The 15,737-nt window shown below is 47.5% G+C and overlaps 1 protein-coding gene across 1 annotated transcript; it reads left to right on the top strand.

The window, feature by feature from the left end:
* Positions 1–685: 685 nt before the first annotated feature.
* LOC118640049 (olfactory receptor 6M1) lies at positions 686–1,627 on the top strand. Its single transcript, XM_036276839.1, has one exon. The coding sequence runs from the start codon at positions 686–688 to the stop codon at positions 1,625–1,627; it is 942 nt and encodes a 313-aa protein (XP_036132732.1).
* The last annotated feature ends 14,110 nt before the right edge of the window (positions 1,628–15,737 follow it).

The raw sequence follows: 15,737 nt of genomic DNA, 5'->3' as shown, positions 1-15,737 counted from the left end.
ACGGGAATTAGGTTCGGGACCCAGGACATGATCTAATAAAAAGATACCCATTCTTTAATTTTGATGTGTCTTCTAAAGTGATTCGTAGGAACCATTAGCCACTGTTCCTTTCAAACATCCCTGGTTTGTTCCCATAGGTCTGTGTCTGCTAGGAAAATACTTTTTAAAAATGAGAGACTCTGGAGATCACCAAATATCGGCAAAAAGAAATCAGCCTTTATCTCTCACTCATGGTAAAACTCTACAGTAAACTGTCAAAGTGGAAAAAAAAAATGCGTTATAGAAAATGCTAGAAATTATTTAAAAGAATTTCCTTCTTGGTGACTATAAACTTCAGAAAAATAGAAAGTTCTAGACAAATTAGGAGGCAGTACATAAGACAATTTTTAGCTGGGAAGATAAAGATGGAAAAGTTGAAAAGGAGAAATTTCATTAAATGGGAAGGAAACAGAGTTTTTTGCTTTTGATTTTTAAATCCAGTCTTATCCTTCATTTTAGAAGAGTCATGTCTAAAGTACTGTGATTTTCCTAAGTCTGCACAAAATGACTTTCAGACTGATGACTATATTCCATGAATCATCTCCCAATAAAAGACACTTTCCACAGCACATGTTCTACAGGTATTTATAAAACAACCTTCTAGACTGACCGTTCCTTCCTTGTTTCCTTAGAGACCCTGTCCATCATGGGAAACTGGAGCGCCGTGTCTGAGTTCACCCTGACTTCCTTCCCGGCTCTCCGGGAGCTTCAGATACTCCTCTTCGTGATTCTCTTGCTCACGTACACAGTCACAGCAACGGGAAACATTATCATCATCGCCTTAATATGGACTGACAATCGCCTGCAAACCCCAATGTACTTTTTTCTCAGTAATTTGTCCTTTCTGGATATTTTATACACCACTGTTGTTACCCCAAAGCTGTTAGCCTGCCTCCTCGGAGAGAAGAAGACCATATCTTTTGCTGGCTGCATCACTCAAACATACTTCTTTTTTTTCCTGGGGACAGTAGAGTTTATCCTTCTGGCAGTGATGTCCTTTGACCGCTATGTGGCCATCTGTCACCCTCTGCGCTACACCATCATCATGAACAGCAAGACCTGCCTCCTGCAGGTACTGAGCTGCTGGGTGGGAGCCTTCTGGTCTGTGCTGGTACCAACCATTGTAGTGACAAGGCTACCTTACTGTAGCAAAGAGATTAATCACTTTTTCTGTGATATTGCCCCTCTCCTACAAGTGGCTTGCATAGATACTCACCTCATCGAGAAAATAGACTTCCTTCTATCCGCCCTTGTCATTCTGAGCTCCCTGGCCTTCACTGCTGGATCCTACGCCTACATCATTTCTACCATCCTACACATCCCCTCTGCCCAAGGCCGCCAGAAAGCCTTTTCTACCTGCGCTTCTCACATCACTGTTGTCTCCATCGCCTACGGGAGCAACATCTTTGTGTATGTGAGGCCCAAACAGAACTATTCACTGCATTTTGACAAGGTAGCTGCTGTCCTCATTACAGTAGTGACCCCTCTTCTGAATCCTTTTATTTATAGCTTGAGAAATGAAAAGGTGAAACAGGTATTGAGAGAGGCAACAAATAAAAACATTTTCTTGATACTCAGGAAAACGTGACATTAGCATTTAGTATATCACACAGCATCCCTCATGTTCCACACTCATTCCGCACGAACAGACTGCCATGGTGGTGCCTCAGAAACCGGAGACTGTGCCCTGGCCGGTTTGGCTCAGCAGTTAGAGCGTCTGCCTGTAGACCGGAGAGACCCAGGTTCAGTTCCCACTAAGGGCACGAACCTCGGTTGCGGTTTGTCCCTGGCCTCAGTTGGGGTCTGTCCCTGGCCCCGGTTGGGGTTGTGTGGGTGGCAACCACTCGATGTGTCTCTCTCACATTGATGTTTTTCTCTCTCTCTCTGCCGCCCTCTCTCCCTCCTGCTGCATCTGAGGATAAATGCAAAAATGTCCTTGGGTGACATTTTTATAAAAAATAAAAATAAATAAAAACCTGAGACTGTGCTAACAGGATGAGCCATGACCATACCAAACTGAAAGACAGTTCTGCCTATGTCTGGAAGAAATCTAATCCAAGAACTATCTTAAAAACTTGTGCCATGATACATCACCTACCTGCAATTTAGAGAGTCACACATCTGGTCTTAGCGACATCAGTTTATTTTCCAGTTGACTTTGACCATACCACAATTTATGTGTCTCAATGTCTCCACCTCTAAATGAAAAAGTAGATAACAAGGGATCGCCATTTGTAATGAGACATGTAAAATTAAAGAATTTTAACTTTTTTTTTTATCCTCACATGAGGACATTTTTTGAAATTTTGTTCAGATAGAGTGGGAGGGAGAGAGAGAGAAACATCGACATGAAAGGGACACATCGAGTGGTTGCCACCCACACGACCCAACCAGGGCCGGGGACAAATTGCAACCGAGGTACGAGCCCTTAGCAGGAACCGAACCCGGGACTCTCTGGACCGCAGGCCAATGCTCTAACCGTTGAGCCAAACCAGCCAGGGCAAGGATTTTAACTTTTTGTTAGACATGTCTGAATATTGCAAGAGATCCGTTTTTCACATCTATTAGCCAGACTGAGGAAATGTGGGGTGAGGAGTGCGGGAAGCAGAGGACAGACTCAGATGACGTCAAGCCTCTGGCTATAAACCCGAGCAAAGGGTATAAAGATTCAATGAGAAAAGCAACAGAAGAAGGGCAGGTTAGTGCGGACTTTACTGAATTGGAAGTTCCTGTGGAACATTCAATTACAAGTATTGAGTTGGATTATACTTGAAGTTTAGAAAGAAGATATGAGCTAGAAATATAGTTCAAATATCTAATATAGTAATGATAATTAAAGTCATAGAAGTGGCTGAGATCACAGGAGGATAACAAAGAGGAAACCCCACAATTAGACTAAGCATGGTAACCAAAGGAAAAGAAAAAATAGGAGAGTATGATATCATGAAATGGGATGAAAGACAGGTGTGGGGGATGTTTCAAGTAACATGATAAGGAAGTAAAAGTATCTGTTGTATTTGGTAGCAGTGGTCAATGAATGAATTTGGTAAAATGTTTAATAGAATTTGGGGGGGGGTAAAAGTCAAAATAAAGTAGAATAGTGTATAGATATAAAGAAATAAAAAAATACATCAATGTTTCTCTCTCTCTCCCTCCCTCTTTCCCTCCCATTCTATCTGAAGATAAATGGAAAAATATTCTCAGGTTAGGATTAAGAAAAAGAAGAAGAAATGAAAAATATAAACACTTTCAAGAAGGTTAGCTAAGAATAAAAGCAGCACTGTAATATGAAAAAAGCAACAGAAGAAGGGCAGGTTAGTGGTGGACTTTATTGAATTGGAAGTTCATTTGAATTGGAAGTTCATCCTGAGATGGTCAAAGGTTAAATATCAAGAGCATTAGTAGGAGGATAGTTGTTGGCATTGGTTTTCACTACATACTGATAAGTAGAGATGGATGAATCCAGAAGTAAAACCATGTCAGGAAAATAACAAGATGAAAATTGTCACCATCCCTTTTGATGTAGGGCCCGAAGTGAATCTTAAGAAGAGACTTAGCACCTGACTTCAGATAGAAAATAACCAAAGAAGAGTATAAACATAACTAACAATGTCTGCGTAGTAAAGCAAATGAACTAAGTCTGTCTTTGAGTAATATAATGTGCTAATGTACACAGTCAAAGGAAATTAACCCAATATGGCTTGTGTGCCTACAGTGTGCCAATAAACAGAACAGACAAAACTACGCTTCCAGTGGATTTAAATTATAGTAGCAGGAGAAATGCAAATAAAATTCAGAGATTATATGAAAAGTCATGCAGTGACAAACGTCATAGAGAAAAGTAAAGCAGGGAAGGGAAAGGGGAGCTTGGAGGATGAAGTTTCCATTTCACATGAGGTGGTTCAGAAAGCCTTCACAGAGACGGCAGCCTTTCAGTGAAGATCCGAAGGAGAGAGAGGGTGAGCCATGTGGAGAAGATTATATGAAACTAGAACCAAGGCCCCAAGTGCGATAAGAGTGAGGGAAGCAAGGCCCGGAACTAGCAAGCAGCACCGAGAGCAGGATCCCCCAAGAACCTCGCTGCTGGTCCCAAGACCACACAAGCACCGAGAAGGGAACTGAGGTCATCTGCACACCGCGCTAGAGCTGAACAGCAAAGCTGCGAGACCATACCAGGTTGCTAGGGAACTGATTATCAAACACAACCACATATAAGCAGTAAGTAGTGATTACATGTAAGAAAATTTATTCTTAAGTAAAACCATATATGATTAACCCATAGTGTTATTTTGATCTGTTTTGATGCCTTTCATAACAAGTTAGAAGTTAAAGGCTTATTTATATATATATTTTCTTTATTGATTTTAAAGAAAGAAAGGGAGAGGGAGGAAGAGATAGAAACATCAATGAGTGAGAACATCAATGGGCTGCCTCCTGCATGTCCCCCACCTGGGCTTGTGCCCTGACCGGAAATCGAACCGGCGACCTCTTGCTGCATGGGTCAATACTGAACCACTGAGCCACACCAGCCAGGCTATACAGATATATATTTTAAAGAAACATCTGAAATAGAGACAAACCAAATGACTGTTGCTTAGTGATTCTCAAAATCTGGTTCCCAAACCAGCAGCATTAGTATCAAGAGAAAACATGCCAGAAATGTAAATTCCCAGGCCAACTGTATCTGAAACACCAGAAGAAGCCCAGCTCCCTGTGTTTAACAAGCTTTCCAGAGGACACTGAAGCAAACCAGCAATGGAGAGCGGGGGCGTCAGGAGAGCCAGGCAGGCCACCAGTCCTACGACGTGCAGCGCTGCTACGGCTCAGGACCTCGCCTTCATATCTGATTTTTTAAAAACATACAACACACAGTGTTATTAATATTATAATTATCATTCTTATCATAGGTACTTAATTATATATGTAAATTTATTGGTATCAAATGATTGAATTAGTTACAAAAAACTTGATTTGTTCCCGTCTACAGAGAAGTACTTTGCCAGAGTTCTAGACATGGCTGCTAAGGGCTTTGCTTCTTATGAGCCTTGGGCACCTGGCAATGAAATAGGAGGACTTTCTAAACGAAGGGGACCCAGCAGTTGTACTGACACCCAGATTTGTGGGCCTTTTCCTAGTCACCTGAATCATCTGGGGCCTAAATTTGTTTAACTATGTAGTCTAATCACCATTGTGCACAAGGTGGTCATTCTTCCTCAGATCTCACTCTCCAGTCGGGTGATGTTTTGATGAAAGATATGGTGAGTCCATTTATCAAGTCAGCACAGCACAGGCTCTGACTTCACGTCTTCATTCTTCACTACCAATATGATCCTACGCCAGCTACTTAATCTCTCTGTACCTCAGTTTCTTTATCTATAACACAAATTTCAGAATAATTTCTATACTATCGGGTCCAGAAGATAAAATTGAAAACACTTTTATCGGTGTAGTACTGAATACATACATATTAGCTATCTTTTTAGGACCCCGTGTGAAATTCTGTAGGAGGTGCTGAAAATACAAAGACAAGCAGGATAGTACCTCTAACCCTAAGTAATTTATATTTTAATTTAAGAGAACATGATACAGGAGAAAATACTATGAATGATACATTCTAAAAATAAAGAAATTAATACTTCCAATTTAAGCCTTGATGAAGTAACCAGGATTTTATTAGCCATTTGACTTGAGCAACTAGAAAATGGCAAAAGTACGTGAAGCAACAATTTTCAGACACTGGACAACAGGCAGTGCGTGGCTGTGCTTAGTGAGGACAGGAAACAAAGTGGGCTCTGCAGCTGACTGGGTGGCAGCTGAAGGCTGTGTCCAGGCTGTGACACAGAGCAAGTGCATTCCAACAGGGGCTGTCAAGTGTCTGCGCTGTGCAGAGATCAAACTTCAGGGAAGCCAGGTGACCTGCATTTGCAATACAGAGAATCCGACATGAGAAGACTGCATTAAAAGAAAACCTTGGAAATATGCAGAGGGATCCCCTGAGGCTTTCATTGAATATAGATCTGAGCATACATGAAAAAGAGATTACTTGAAGTTTCTCATAGGAAACCATTAAGCCAAATAATTCCCAGTGACCACATAGGGATGAAAACAGGTTTTGTTCCTACCAGCCAGAGTAGAAACAACTTTTAATATGTGGCGCATTAGAGTAATGATGATAAAATATCCCTAGAGAGAAAGCCACCCCAGCTTTTAGTTAAAAGGTTGGGATTTTTTGGACTTTTATTTTATTTATTTATTTTAATATATTTTTATTGTTGACAGTATTACAGATGTCCCCCATTTCTCTTCCATTTCACCCCAAACCCCAGCCACCAGCCCCCACCCCCCACTTTCTGCAGGCCTTCACCACACCATTGTCTGTGCCCATGGGTTATGCATATAAGTATTTGAGTTCTTTGGTTTATCTCTTTGAATCCACCCCCCCACCCCAAGATATGTCAGTCTGTTCTGTGTCTCCATCAGGACTTATTTTGTTGGTCAATTCATTCTGTTCATTAGATTCCACAAATGAGTAAGGTCATGTGATATTTGTCTTTCTCTGATTGGCTTATTTCTCTTAGCATAATAGTCTCCAGGTCTATCCATGGTGTCTCAAAAGGTAAGAGATCCTTCATTTTTTACAGCTGCATCATATTCCATTGTGTAAATGTACCACAGCTTTTTTATCCACAAATCTACTAATGAGGATTTGGGCAGTTTTCAAATCTTAGCTATTGTAGATAACACTGCTATAAACATACATGTTGCGGTGAGGGTCTGCGAAATGAACAAAAAACAAAAACACACACAAAGACAGATAAGACTGCAGCCCTGAGGTCCTGCAGCAGTTTACTTTTATAGCCAAGGAGATAGGCTGCCATGGTCCCAGTTCCTTTCAAGATAACTAATCTGATCATCACCCCTGCTGATTCTTATCAATCCCATTCAAAGGTTAGCACTGATCTTAGGAACAACTGGTCCTTCCTGTTTGCAGGCAAGGAGGAGGAGAGAGCCTGTGTGCAGGACATGCTCTGAATTGTTCTTACGAGTTGAGCAGCACTCCAAGGCATCTGTGTGCAGAATAACCTTGTTAACCTTTGCGTGAGTCCATCCGTATGCGGAATAAACTCACATACAATCTACATTTCCCCCTTTTCTATTTTATTTGAGATGTTACATGCTGTAAGGTTGACAGCATATTTTGATTGTTGTTATCTACTGCTCACTGCTGGGACCATCGGCGGAAGACTAGAAAAGCAATAAATAAAATTATAAGCAAAACAATGGTATTACTAAGAGTTGTGCTTAGAAGAGTCTTGATTTGTCCAAAGGGATTTCAATTTGCTATTCCATCAGCCAAGCTTTCTAAAATATCAACTCCCGTGAGAGATGGCAAGTTGTTACTATAAGTATTTTCAATTTCTTTCTCTGGAGCTAGAATTTCATTGGTCAGATTAGCATGACCTATTAATGTTCTCTTAATCTTATCCCAACCGTCTGATACATTGTAAGGCAAGGGAGTGACACAAATATGGGAAGAGTTCCAGTCGCATTTTAACATAGATTTTGTGGATAGCACAGAAATCTGATCTCCCAACCACTCAACAGTATGTTTTAAGTTTTGAATGTCCATTGCCATTTGAGAGTCCAATTCTTGTTGTTGTTGCCATAATAAATGTGAATGCTAATGCCAGTTCTGGACGAACTCTACAGTTTGGATGCCCTGATGTAGAGCCACTTGGCAATAGTAGCGGTAGCAATTACAGCAACAAGTCCAAGAATGGCAGCTATAATCCACCCGATGACTCAGCGTGAACACTTTAAAATAGTGTCTACTGCATGGTACAGGACTGTAAGCCCAGCAGATTCACTCCATGGTCTTGTGAGATTAACCGGCAACCAAAGTTCTCTTCTGGTTCTGGTGATCAAGAAAGGCTGTCTTGGTACCAGTTAAAGACATTCCACCACGAGAAATTAATGCATTGGAGAAATTGGCAATTCTGGCAATGAATTTCTCCATTGCTTTTGTTCCATGTCCACTCTCCAGCAACCAATAGATAAGGGTAGGGTACACGGGCTTGACCCCAATAGGAACTATTAGTATGTAAATTGACAAAAAAAAAAGACTACTACTACAAAGATTTAATGACATTTTACCTATCCACGTATGGATCGGCTCTCCTACAGCCAAAAGTTTCCATATGTGGCCCTGGCTTTTGGGATGACCTTGAAGCTGAGGCATGGGAGGAGTAAGACCATTTTCCTGCCAAATCAGTTTCATTTCCTTGGCCCAACAGACTCTGACCATGTCTGTGCCAATATAGATTATGCTTAGAGAATTTTTCCTGAAATTGTCCATGGGGACTCTAATCAGTAATAACAATTCCACTATCAGTATCATTTAGTAAGACAGAGGGATTATGACCCCGGCAGGCAGTCCATTCTAGCCACTGAAATCCTGATTCTAACTGTGGCAGAGGGCATAAAGGTAAATAACTTTCCAAACCGGAAGCAATAGCTTGACTCTTCTTTACCTTAAATCCTTTTACTGACAACATAATGTCCGAGAGCCTGGGAACTGGCACCAGGCAAACTGCTCAGCCGTTACCTCGCTTACCCAACCTAAACTCCCTCCCTGTTTCAGGAACTGTTTGCCCCGAACTCATAGATCAACTCCTGTCCCATTCTCCTGTCCTAGTCCAGGAACTGTTCGCTCCGGGACAATAGATTCACATTCCAGGGGGCCCCCATGCGTAGCCCCTCAGGACCTAACCTAACAACAAGTTCCCTCTGCCACAGGCGCAGATATAAAAATCACAAACCCCAGCATCGGGCGCGGCTTCTCGGACTCAACCCCCCGAGTCTGTGAACCCGCCCGGAGTGTACCCAATAAAGCCTGATTTCTGCTTATTCGGCTGTTTGGCTCTCTGGTTTCTTCCCACCTCCCACCGGCGGCACCTGGCTACCTTACATCTGGTGCCGAAACCCGGGAGAGGGGTTTTGCGACCCGCCTCAGTCCCTGCAGGCTGAGGCGAGAGTCCCCCCTCTCTCTCTCCCTGCCTTGTGCTGCCCTCCACCGCTTTGAATTCGGAGCTCCCTGCAGATACGGCTTGCAACCGTAAGTAATTCGATCCCTTTCCCTTCCTGCCGGAATCCTGTGTCCCCGCCGGGGTCTCTCGTCCTAGACTTGGCCAAGCCGAGAGCCCTCCCCTCACGACTCCTGGAGTCTATATAGGGGGACTGATTGAAAGGGACGCCTTTCAGTCACCCCTCTATCTCTATCCGGAGACGGGTATCTGGAAGGGACGCCTCCCTCATACCCTTTCTCCTCCGACACTTAGGGTTCCGGAAGGCCACTAAATTATGGGAAACTCCGAATCCAAAATAGACCCTAAGACTCCTTTGGGATGTCTTCTTATAAATTTCTCCAAATTGGGATACTCTCAGACCCTCCACAAGAAGAAACTCATCTTCTTGTCCCAGGTCGCTTGGCCTCAATACACCCTAGACAACCAGTCTCACTGGCCACCTACAAGTACTTTCGACTTTAATGTCCTCCGGGACCTGGCCAATTTTTGCCGGCGGACCGGAAAGGACTCTGAGATCCCATACATTCAGGCTTTTTGGGACCTCCGCTCCCGCCCTGACCTTTGCTCACACTGCTCTACTCTCCAGATTCTCCTAGCCCAGACTTCCCCTCCTCCAAAGGCACCTCCTATAGATCCCCCTCCTTACTCTCTGCCTGATGACCTCCCTGATCACCTATCGCCTCCCCCAACCCTCCTCAGAGAAGGCCCCCCTGGTCCTGACCCGGCTCCGGCTGCCCCACCTCCCGCTGACCCCCTGGGCTCTCCCATAGCAGCACATACCCGATCTCGCACTCCCCAACCCCCGCCTGCTGTCCTGGCCCCTCTCCGCGAGGTGGCTGGGGCAGAAGGACTGGTGCGGGTGCATGTCCCCTTCTCCCTCCAGGACCTCTCTCAGATTGAAAAGAGGTTAGGATCCTTCTCAGCTGACCCCTCAACCTACATCAGAGAGTTCCGATACCTGTCCCAGACTTATGACCTGACATGGCATGACATCAAAGTAATCTGCACCTCCACTCTCACCCCTGAGGAACACGAGTGTATCCTCTCTGCCGCCAGGCAGCAGGCAGATAGAGACCACCTAATAGACAATACAGTCCCCCTCGGCAATGAAGCAGTTCCCCAGGACGATCCTGCATGGAACTATCAGGCCGGCCCTGGATCTAATATTCCGCGCCGGAACCTCATGCTCCAATACCTCCTTCAGAGTATGGACGCAGTCTCCAATAAAATAGTTAACTATGACAAATTGAGAGAAATTACCCAGCTCCCCGAAGAGAACCCGGCCCTTTTTCTCAACCGCCTGCAGGAGGCCCTGGTTCGCTACACCCGCCTAGACCCGGGGTCCCGCAACGGGGCCACAATCCTAGCCTCCCACTTTATCTCTCAGTCTGCCCCAGATATCAGGAAAAAACTAAAAAAGGCTGAAGAGGGCCCTGAGACTCCCATCCGAGACCTGGTAAAAATGGCTTTTAAAGTTTTTAACGCCCGGGAGGAGACGGCTGAAGCAGCCCGGCAGGCGCGGCTGCAGCAGAAAGTTAGCCTCCAGACCCAAGCCTTGGTAGCGGCCCTCCAGCCGGCAGGGGAACCAGCAAAAAGACTGACCTCCAAAGGAGGACAGCGCACGCCCCCAGGTGCCTGTTTCAAATGCGAAAAGGAAGGCCACTGGGCGAAGGCCTGTCCGCAGCCTAGGCCCCCCACCAAGCCTTGCCCTCAGTGCAAACAAATGGGCCACTGGAAGTCGGACTGCCCGACCCTGGCTCAGCCCTCGGCACCTCAATGCAGGGGGACTGAGAACCAGACGTTCCCGGCCCTAGAACTGCTGGGGCTAATGGACAACTGAGGGGGCCCTGGCTCTTCGACTCCAGTTACCCTCGCTGAGCCCAGGGTCACGCTCCAGGTAGCGGGTAAGTCTGTCTCCTTTTTGGTAGACACGGGGGCTACCTACTCTGTCCTTCCCTCTCATTCGGGCATTACAGTTCCTTCCCAGGTCTCGGTCATGGGAATTGACGGATCACCCTCAACCCCACAACGAACGACCCTCCTTAACTGCCTATTTGAGGGTCACCCGTTCTCCCACTCCTTCCTAGTCATGCCCTCATGTCCAGTCCCCCTCCTGGGGAGAGACATTCTGTCCAAACTCCAGGCAAGCATCTCATTCTCCCCGAAACAGACCTTATTGCTGGCACTGGTGCCAGGCCCCGACCTTGAGCCTGACCCAGACCCCAACGTCCAGCTCCTACCTGAAGTCCACCCCGAGGTCTGGGACACGGATACCCCCACCATTGCTTCCCACCACACTCCTGTTTTAATTAAACTCAAAGACCCATCTTCTTTTCCTAACCGCCCGCAATTCCCCATCTCACACGCTCATAGGATGGGACTCCTGCCCATCATCACCAGGCTTAGGACACAAGGCCTCCTGATCCCCACCAATTCATCTTGTAATACTCCCATTCTCCCCGTTAAAAAGGCCTCAGGACAGTACCGCCTTGTTCAGGACCTCCGCATCATCAACGCGGCGGTCGTCCCCATTTCCCCAGTAGTCCCCAATCCCTACACCCTTCTCTCTCACATTCCCCCTACCACCACCCATTTTTCGGTCCTTGACCTCAAGGATGCCTTCTTCACTATACCCCTCCACCCGGATTCCCACTTCCTATTTGCCTTTACCTGGGAGGACCCTGTTTCCAATACCGCTCAACAACTGACCTGGACGGTCCTCCCCCAAGGATTCCGGGACAGTCCTCACCTATTTGGGCAAGCATTAGCTGCAGACCTACTTGCTTGCAATTTAACTCCCTCCACCCTTTTACAATATGTAGACGATCTTCTGATCTGCTCACCAACCAAGGCCGATTGCCTCACGGCCACCACCCTCCTACTGAATTTCCTTTGCAACAAGGGATATCGGGTATCCTCCAAGAAGGCACAAATAGCCACCTCGTCTGTCACTTACCTTGGCCTCCTAGTCACCCCGACCCATCGAGCCATTACCACCGACAGGCTACAGGCTTTTCGGGGCCTGCAGCCCCCTAACTCGGCGGCTGAAATCCAGTCATTTCTGGGACTGGTAGGCTTCTTTCGCCACTGGGTCCCAGGCTTTGCCCTTCTAGCCAAACCCCTCTATCTGGCAGCCAAAGAAACGCCCGAGGGGCCCTTGACATCCCCCGAAGTTGTTCGCCAGGCCTTCTCGGCCCTCCTGAAGGCCCTCTGCTCAGCCTCGGCCCTGGCCCTACCTAATCCCTCACGACCTTTTGTCCTATATACTGAGGAGAGACACCACTTAGCTCTTGGAGTCTTAGCCCAACCGACGGGTCCAACTCTGGTCCCGGTAACCTATCTCTCCAGACAGCTGGACCCCACGGTTCACGGATGGCAACCCTGTCTCCGAGCTCTTGCAGCTGCAGCCGATCTCACCACCGAGGCTCTGAAAATCAACCTCCAACAACCATTACAGGTCTTCTCTCCCCATCGCCTTACAGACCTTCTCTCACACCAGGCTCTGGCCCATCTTGGGCCCTCCCGACTCCAGCTGTACCACCTCCTCTTTATAGAAAACCCCTCTATCACCCTCTCCAACTGTAGCCCTCTTAATCCAGCTACCCTCCTTCCTGTCTCTGACCTGCCCGTCTCTACACACTCCTGCCTCGAAATCTTAGAGGAATCTAAATCTCCCCGACCCGACCTAATGGCCCATCCCCTGCCAGAAGCCCAACATACCCTTTACATAGATGGCAGCTCAATTTCCGAACCGCCGGGGCCCCGGCGGGCCGCCTATGCCATCGTCTCTGACACCCAGGTCATAGAAGCTAACAGCCTCCCCTTAGGGACCACCTCACAACAGGCCGAACTAGTCGCCCTGACCCGGGCCCTCATCTGGGCCAAAAATAAGACAGTCAACATATACACAGACTCCAAATATGCCTTTCTCATCACACACTCCCACTGTATGATTTGGAAGGAACGAGGCTTCCTCACGACCAAGGGAACGCCTGTTCTCAATGGCACACTCATTTCTAGGCTCATTCAGGCCATCCAACTCCCTTCGCGGGTGGCCATTATGCATTGCAAAAGCCACCAGACCTCCAATTCCCCTGTTGCTAAGGGAAACGCCTTCGCCGATAAGACAGCTCGCTCCATAGCGCGGGCACACCCCACCTCTGCTATATGCTTTCTTTCAAAAACATACAGACCACAATATTCCTCCACAGAACAAGACCTTTTTCAATCTTCCCCAGAAATCCAGCTCAAGGATGGATGGGCATTCAAGGACAACCTCCTCATCCTCCCAGATTCTCAGAAATACCAGATAATCTCTGACATCCACAAGTCCCTACATATTGGACCTAAGGCTCTTTATCATTTCCTCTCTCCCCTCTTCCACCCCAACCGCCTCCAACAAACCATTCAAGCTGTCCATTCCTCCTGCTCTACCTGTTCCAGGACAAACAGCCAGGGGGCCTGCCACATCCGCTGCCCACTTCACCAGATGCGGGGCCATCTCCCCGGACAGGACTGGCAGGTCGATTTTACCCACATGCCCAGACACAAAAATCTTAAATATCTTTTAACTATGGTTGATACCTTTTCAGGATGGATTGAGGCCTTTCCCACCACCTCAGAAACTGCGGGGACTGTAGCTGACCACCTGGTCCGGGACATCATCCCTCGCTTTGGCCTGCCTACCTCCATCCAGTCAGACAACGGGCCCGCCTTCATCTCCAAGGTCACAGAAGCTGTCTCCACCTCCCTCGACATACAGTGGAAACTGCATGCGGCCTACCACCCTCAGTCGTCTGGTAAAGTTGAAAGGGCCAACGGGCTCATCAAAGAACATCTGACCAAGCTCAGCCTAGAGCTCCGTCAGTCTTGGCCCACTCTTCTCCCCTGGGCTCTGACCCGCCTAAGGGCTGCCCCGAGGGGGCCTTCCCAACTGAGCCCCTTCGAACTCCTCTACGGCCGACCTTTCCTCCTGTCGGCCCCATCCCCATCGCACCCGCCTCCTCTGGCTTCATACCTTCCCTACCTCTCCCTTCTCCGCTCCCTCCTTCGGGAACACGCTAACTCCACCCTTCCTGAGCCCAGCCCAGGAGCAGGAACGACGGAGCGGGTCGCCCCAGGGGACCAGGTTTTTATAAAGACCCTTTCCCCAAAGCCCCTTGCTCCTAAGTGGGAAGGACCCTATACGATCGTCCTAACCACCCCATCAGCAGCAAAGGTCCTGGGCATCTCCACGTGGGTTCACCTCTCCAGGATAAAGAAGGCCATCCCTCAGGATGACCCCCCTTGGACCGCTACTCCTACTGGTCCTCTGTCTCTCAGACTCAAACGCAGGACCCCAGACTAAGGCCTTTGTCTGGAGATTTTATCTCACAGAAAATTCCACGACTGGATTTGTTAAAATCTGTCAAAATCCAGAGGGACACTATACCCAGGGATGGCTACTCACTACCACCGACTGCCCATCCACGGGATGCAAAAGCCCTCTCTTCCTAAATTTCACTGACTTCAAAAACCCTTTCACACAGAACCAATGGGCTCCCGCAGTCTGCTTCCTTCAGGATCAGCCTACTCACTGCCAGTCCCCCTCCAGCCCCTGGCATCCCTGCATGGGATGTCAATGGAGCAGCTGCAACATTCATGCAGCCCAGAGGCCCAATACCCCCCGATCCCCATCAGGAATCTCCCTCTATCGCCGCACCATGAACCGCACACAGTCCTTCTCCCTCATTATTTCTGATCCGACTGACTCCAAATGGGTGACCCTTCAGAGGGGGGCCGTATACACCTCTAGGTACTCCCATATGCCATCTTCCCACATTTATGTCTGGCGAGCCCTAGTCCAACTTACTGGCGGAGTCCACGATGACATCCAGACCCAGGAATCCCTACTCACCAGACAATTAGCTGCCCAAACCTCCCCCTTTTCATGGCTCTCTCTCCTCCAGGAAGGTCTAATACTAGCCAATCTCACTGGGGCAGGCAACCTCTCATCTTGTTTAATGTGTGCAACCTTAGGAAAACCTCCTCTGACTGCGGTCCCTTATCCCGCCGCTCTCAACTGCTCCGGGATGTCCACCGCACCAAAACTTATGACTCCTCTTGCCGATGTAGCCCTATATATGCCTCCTGATCTCTCTCAAATTCCCTTTTGTTACGGTAACAGTCCATCCAACCTTTGCAATGTCACACAATCTCCCACTTTCAACTTAACTGCCCCTAAAGGCTATTTCTTCTGGTGTAATCATACCTTATCGAAAACCCTCTCGACCCCCTTGGATCCCACTCTTCTCTGCCTGCCTGTCACCCTAACCCCCCAACTCATGGTCTACACACCTGCTGAATTCCAACAGAAATACATATATTACAACCCGAAACAAAAGCGGGCAATCTTTTTACCCCTTTTAGTGGGACTCTCCCTCTCAGCCTCGGCTGTTGCTGCTGGACTGGGAGGGGGTGCCCTAGCACACTCCTTAGTCACCTCAGAACGCTTAGAATCTCAATTTCAGATTGCTATTGACAGCTCGGCTGAGTCCCTAGCTTCTCTCCAGAGGCAGATCACCTCCCTGGCCCAGCTGTCGATGCAGAATCGAAGGGCCCTGGACCTCCTCA

Source organism: Molossus molossus, unplaced genomic scaffold (genome assembly GCF_014108415.1).
Source record: "Molossus molossus isolate mMolMol1 unplaced genomic scaffold, mMolMol1.p scaffold_m16_p_22, whole genome shotgun sequence".
Taxonomy (NCBI): domain Eukaryota; kingdom Metazoa; phylum Chordata; class Mammalia; order Chiroptera; family Molossidae; genus Molossus; species Molossus molossus.
The sequence above is the reverse complement of the archived record's forward strand: the minus strand, read 5'-3'. Positions and strand labels throughout refer to the sequence as shown.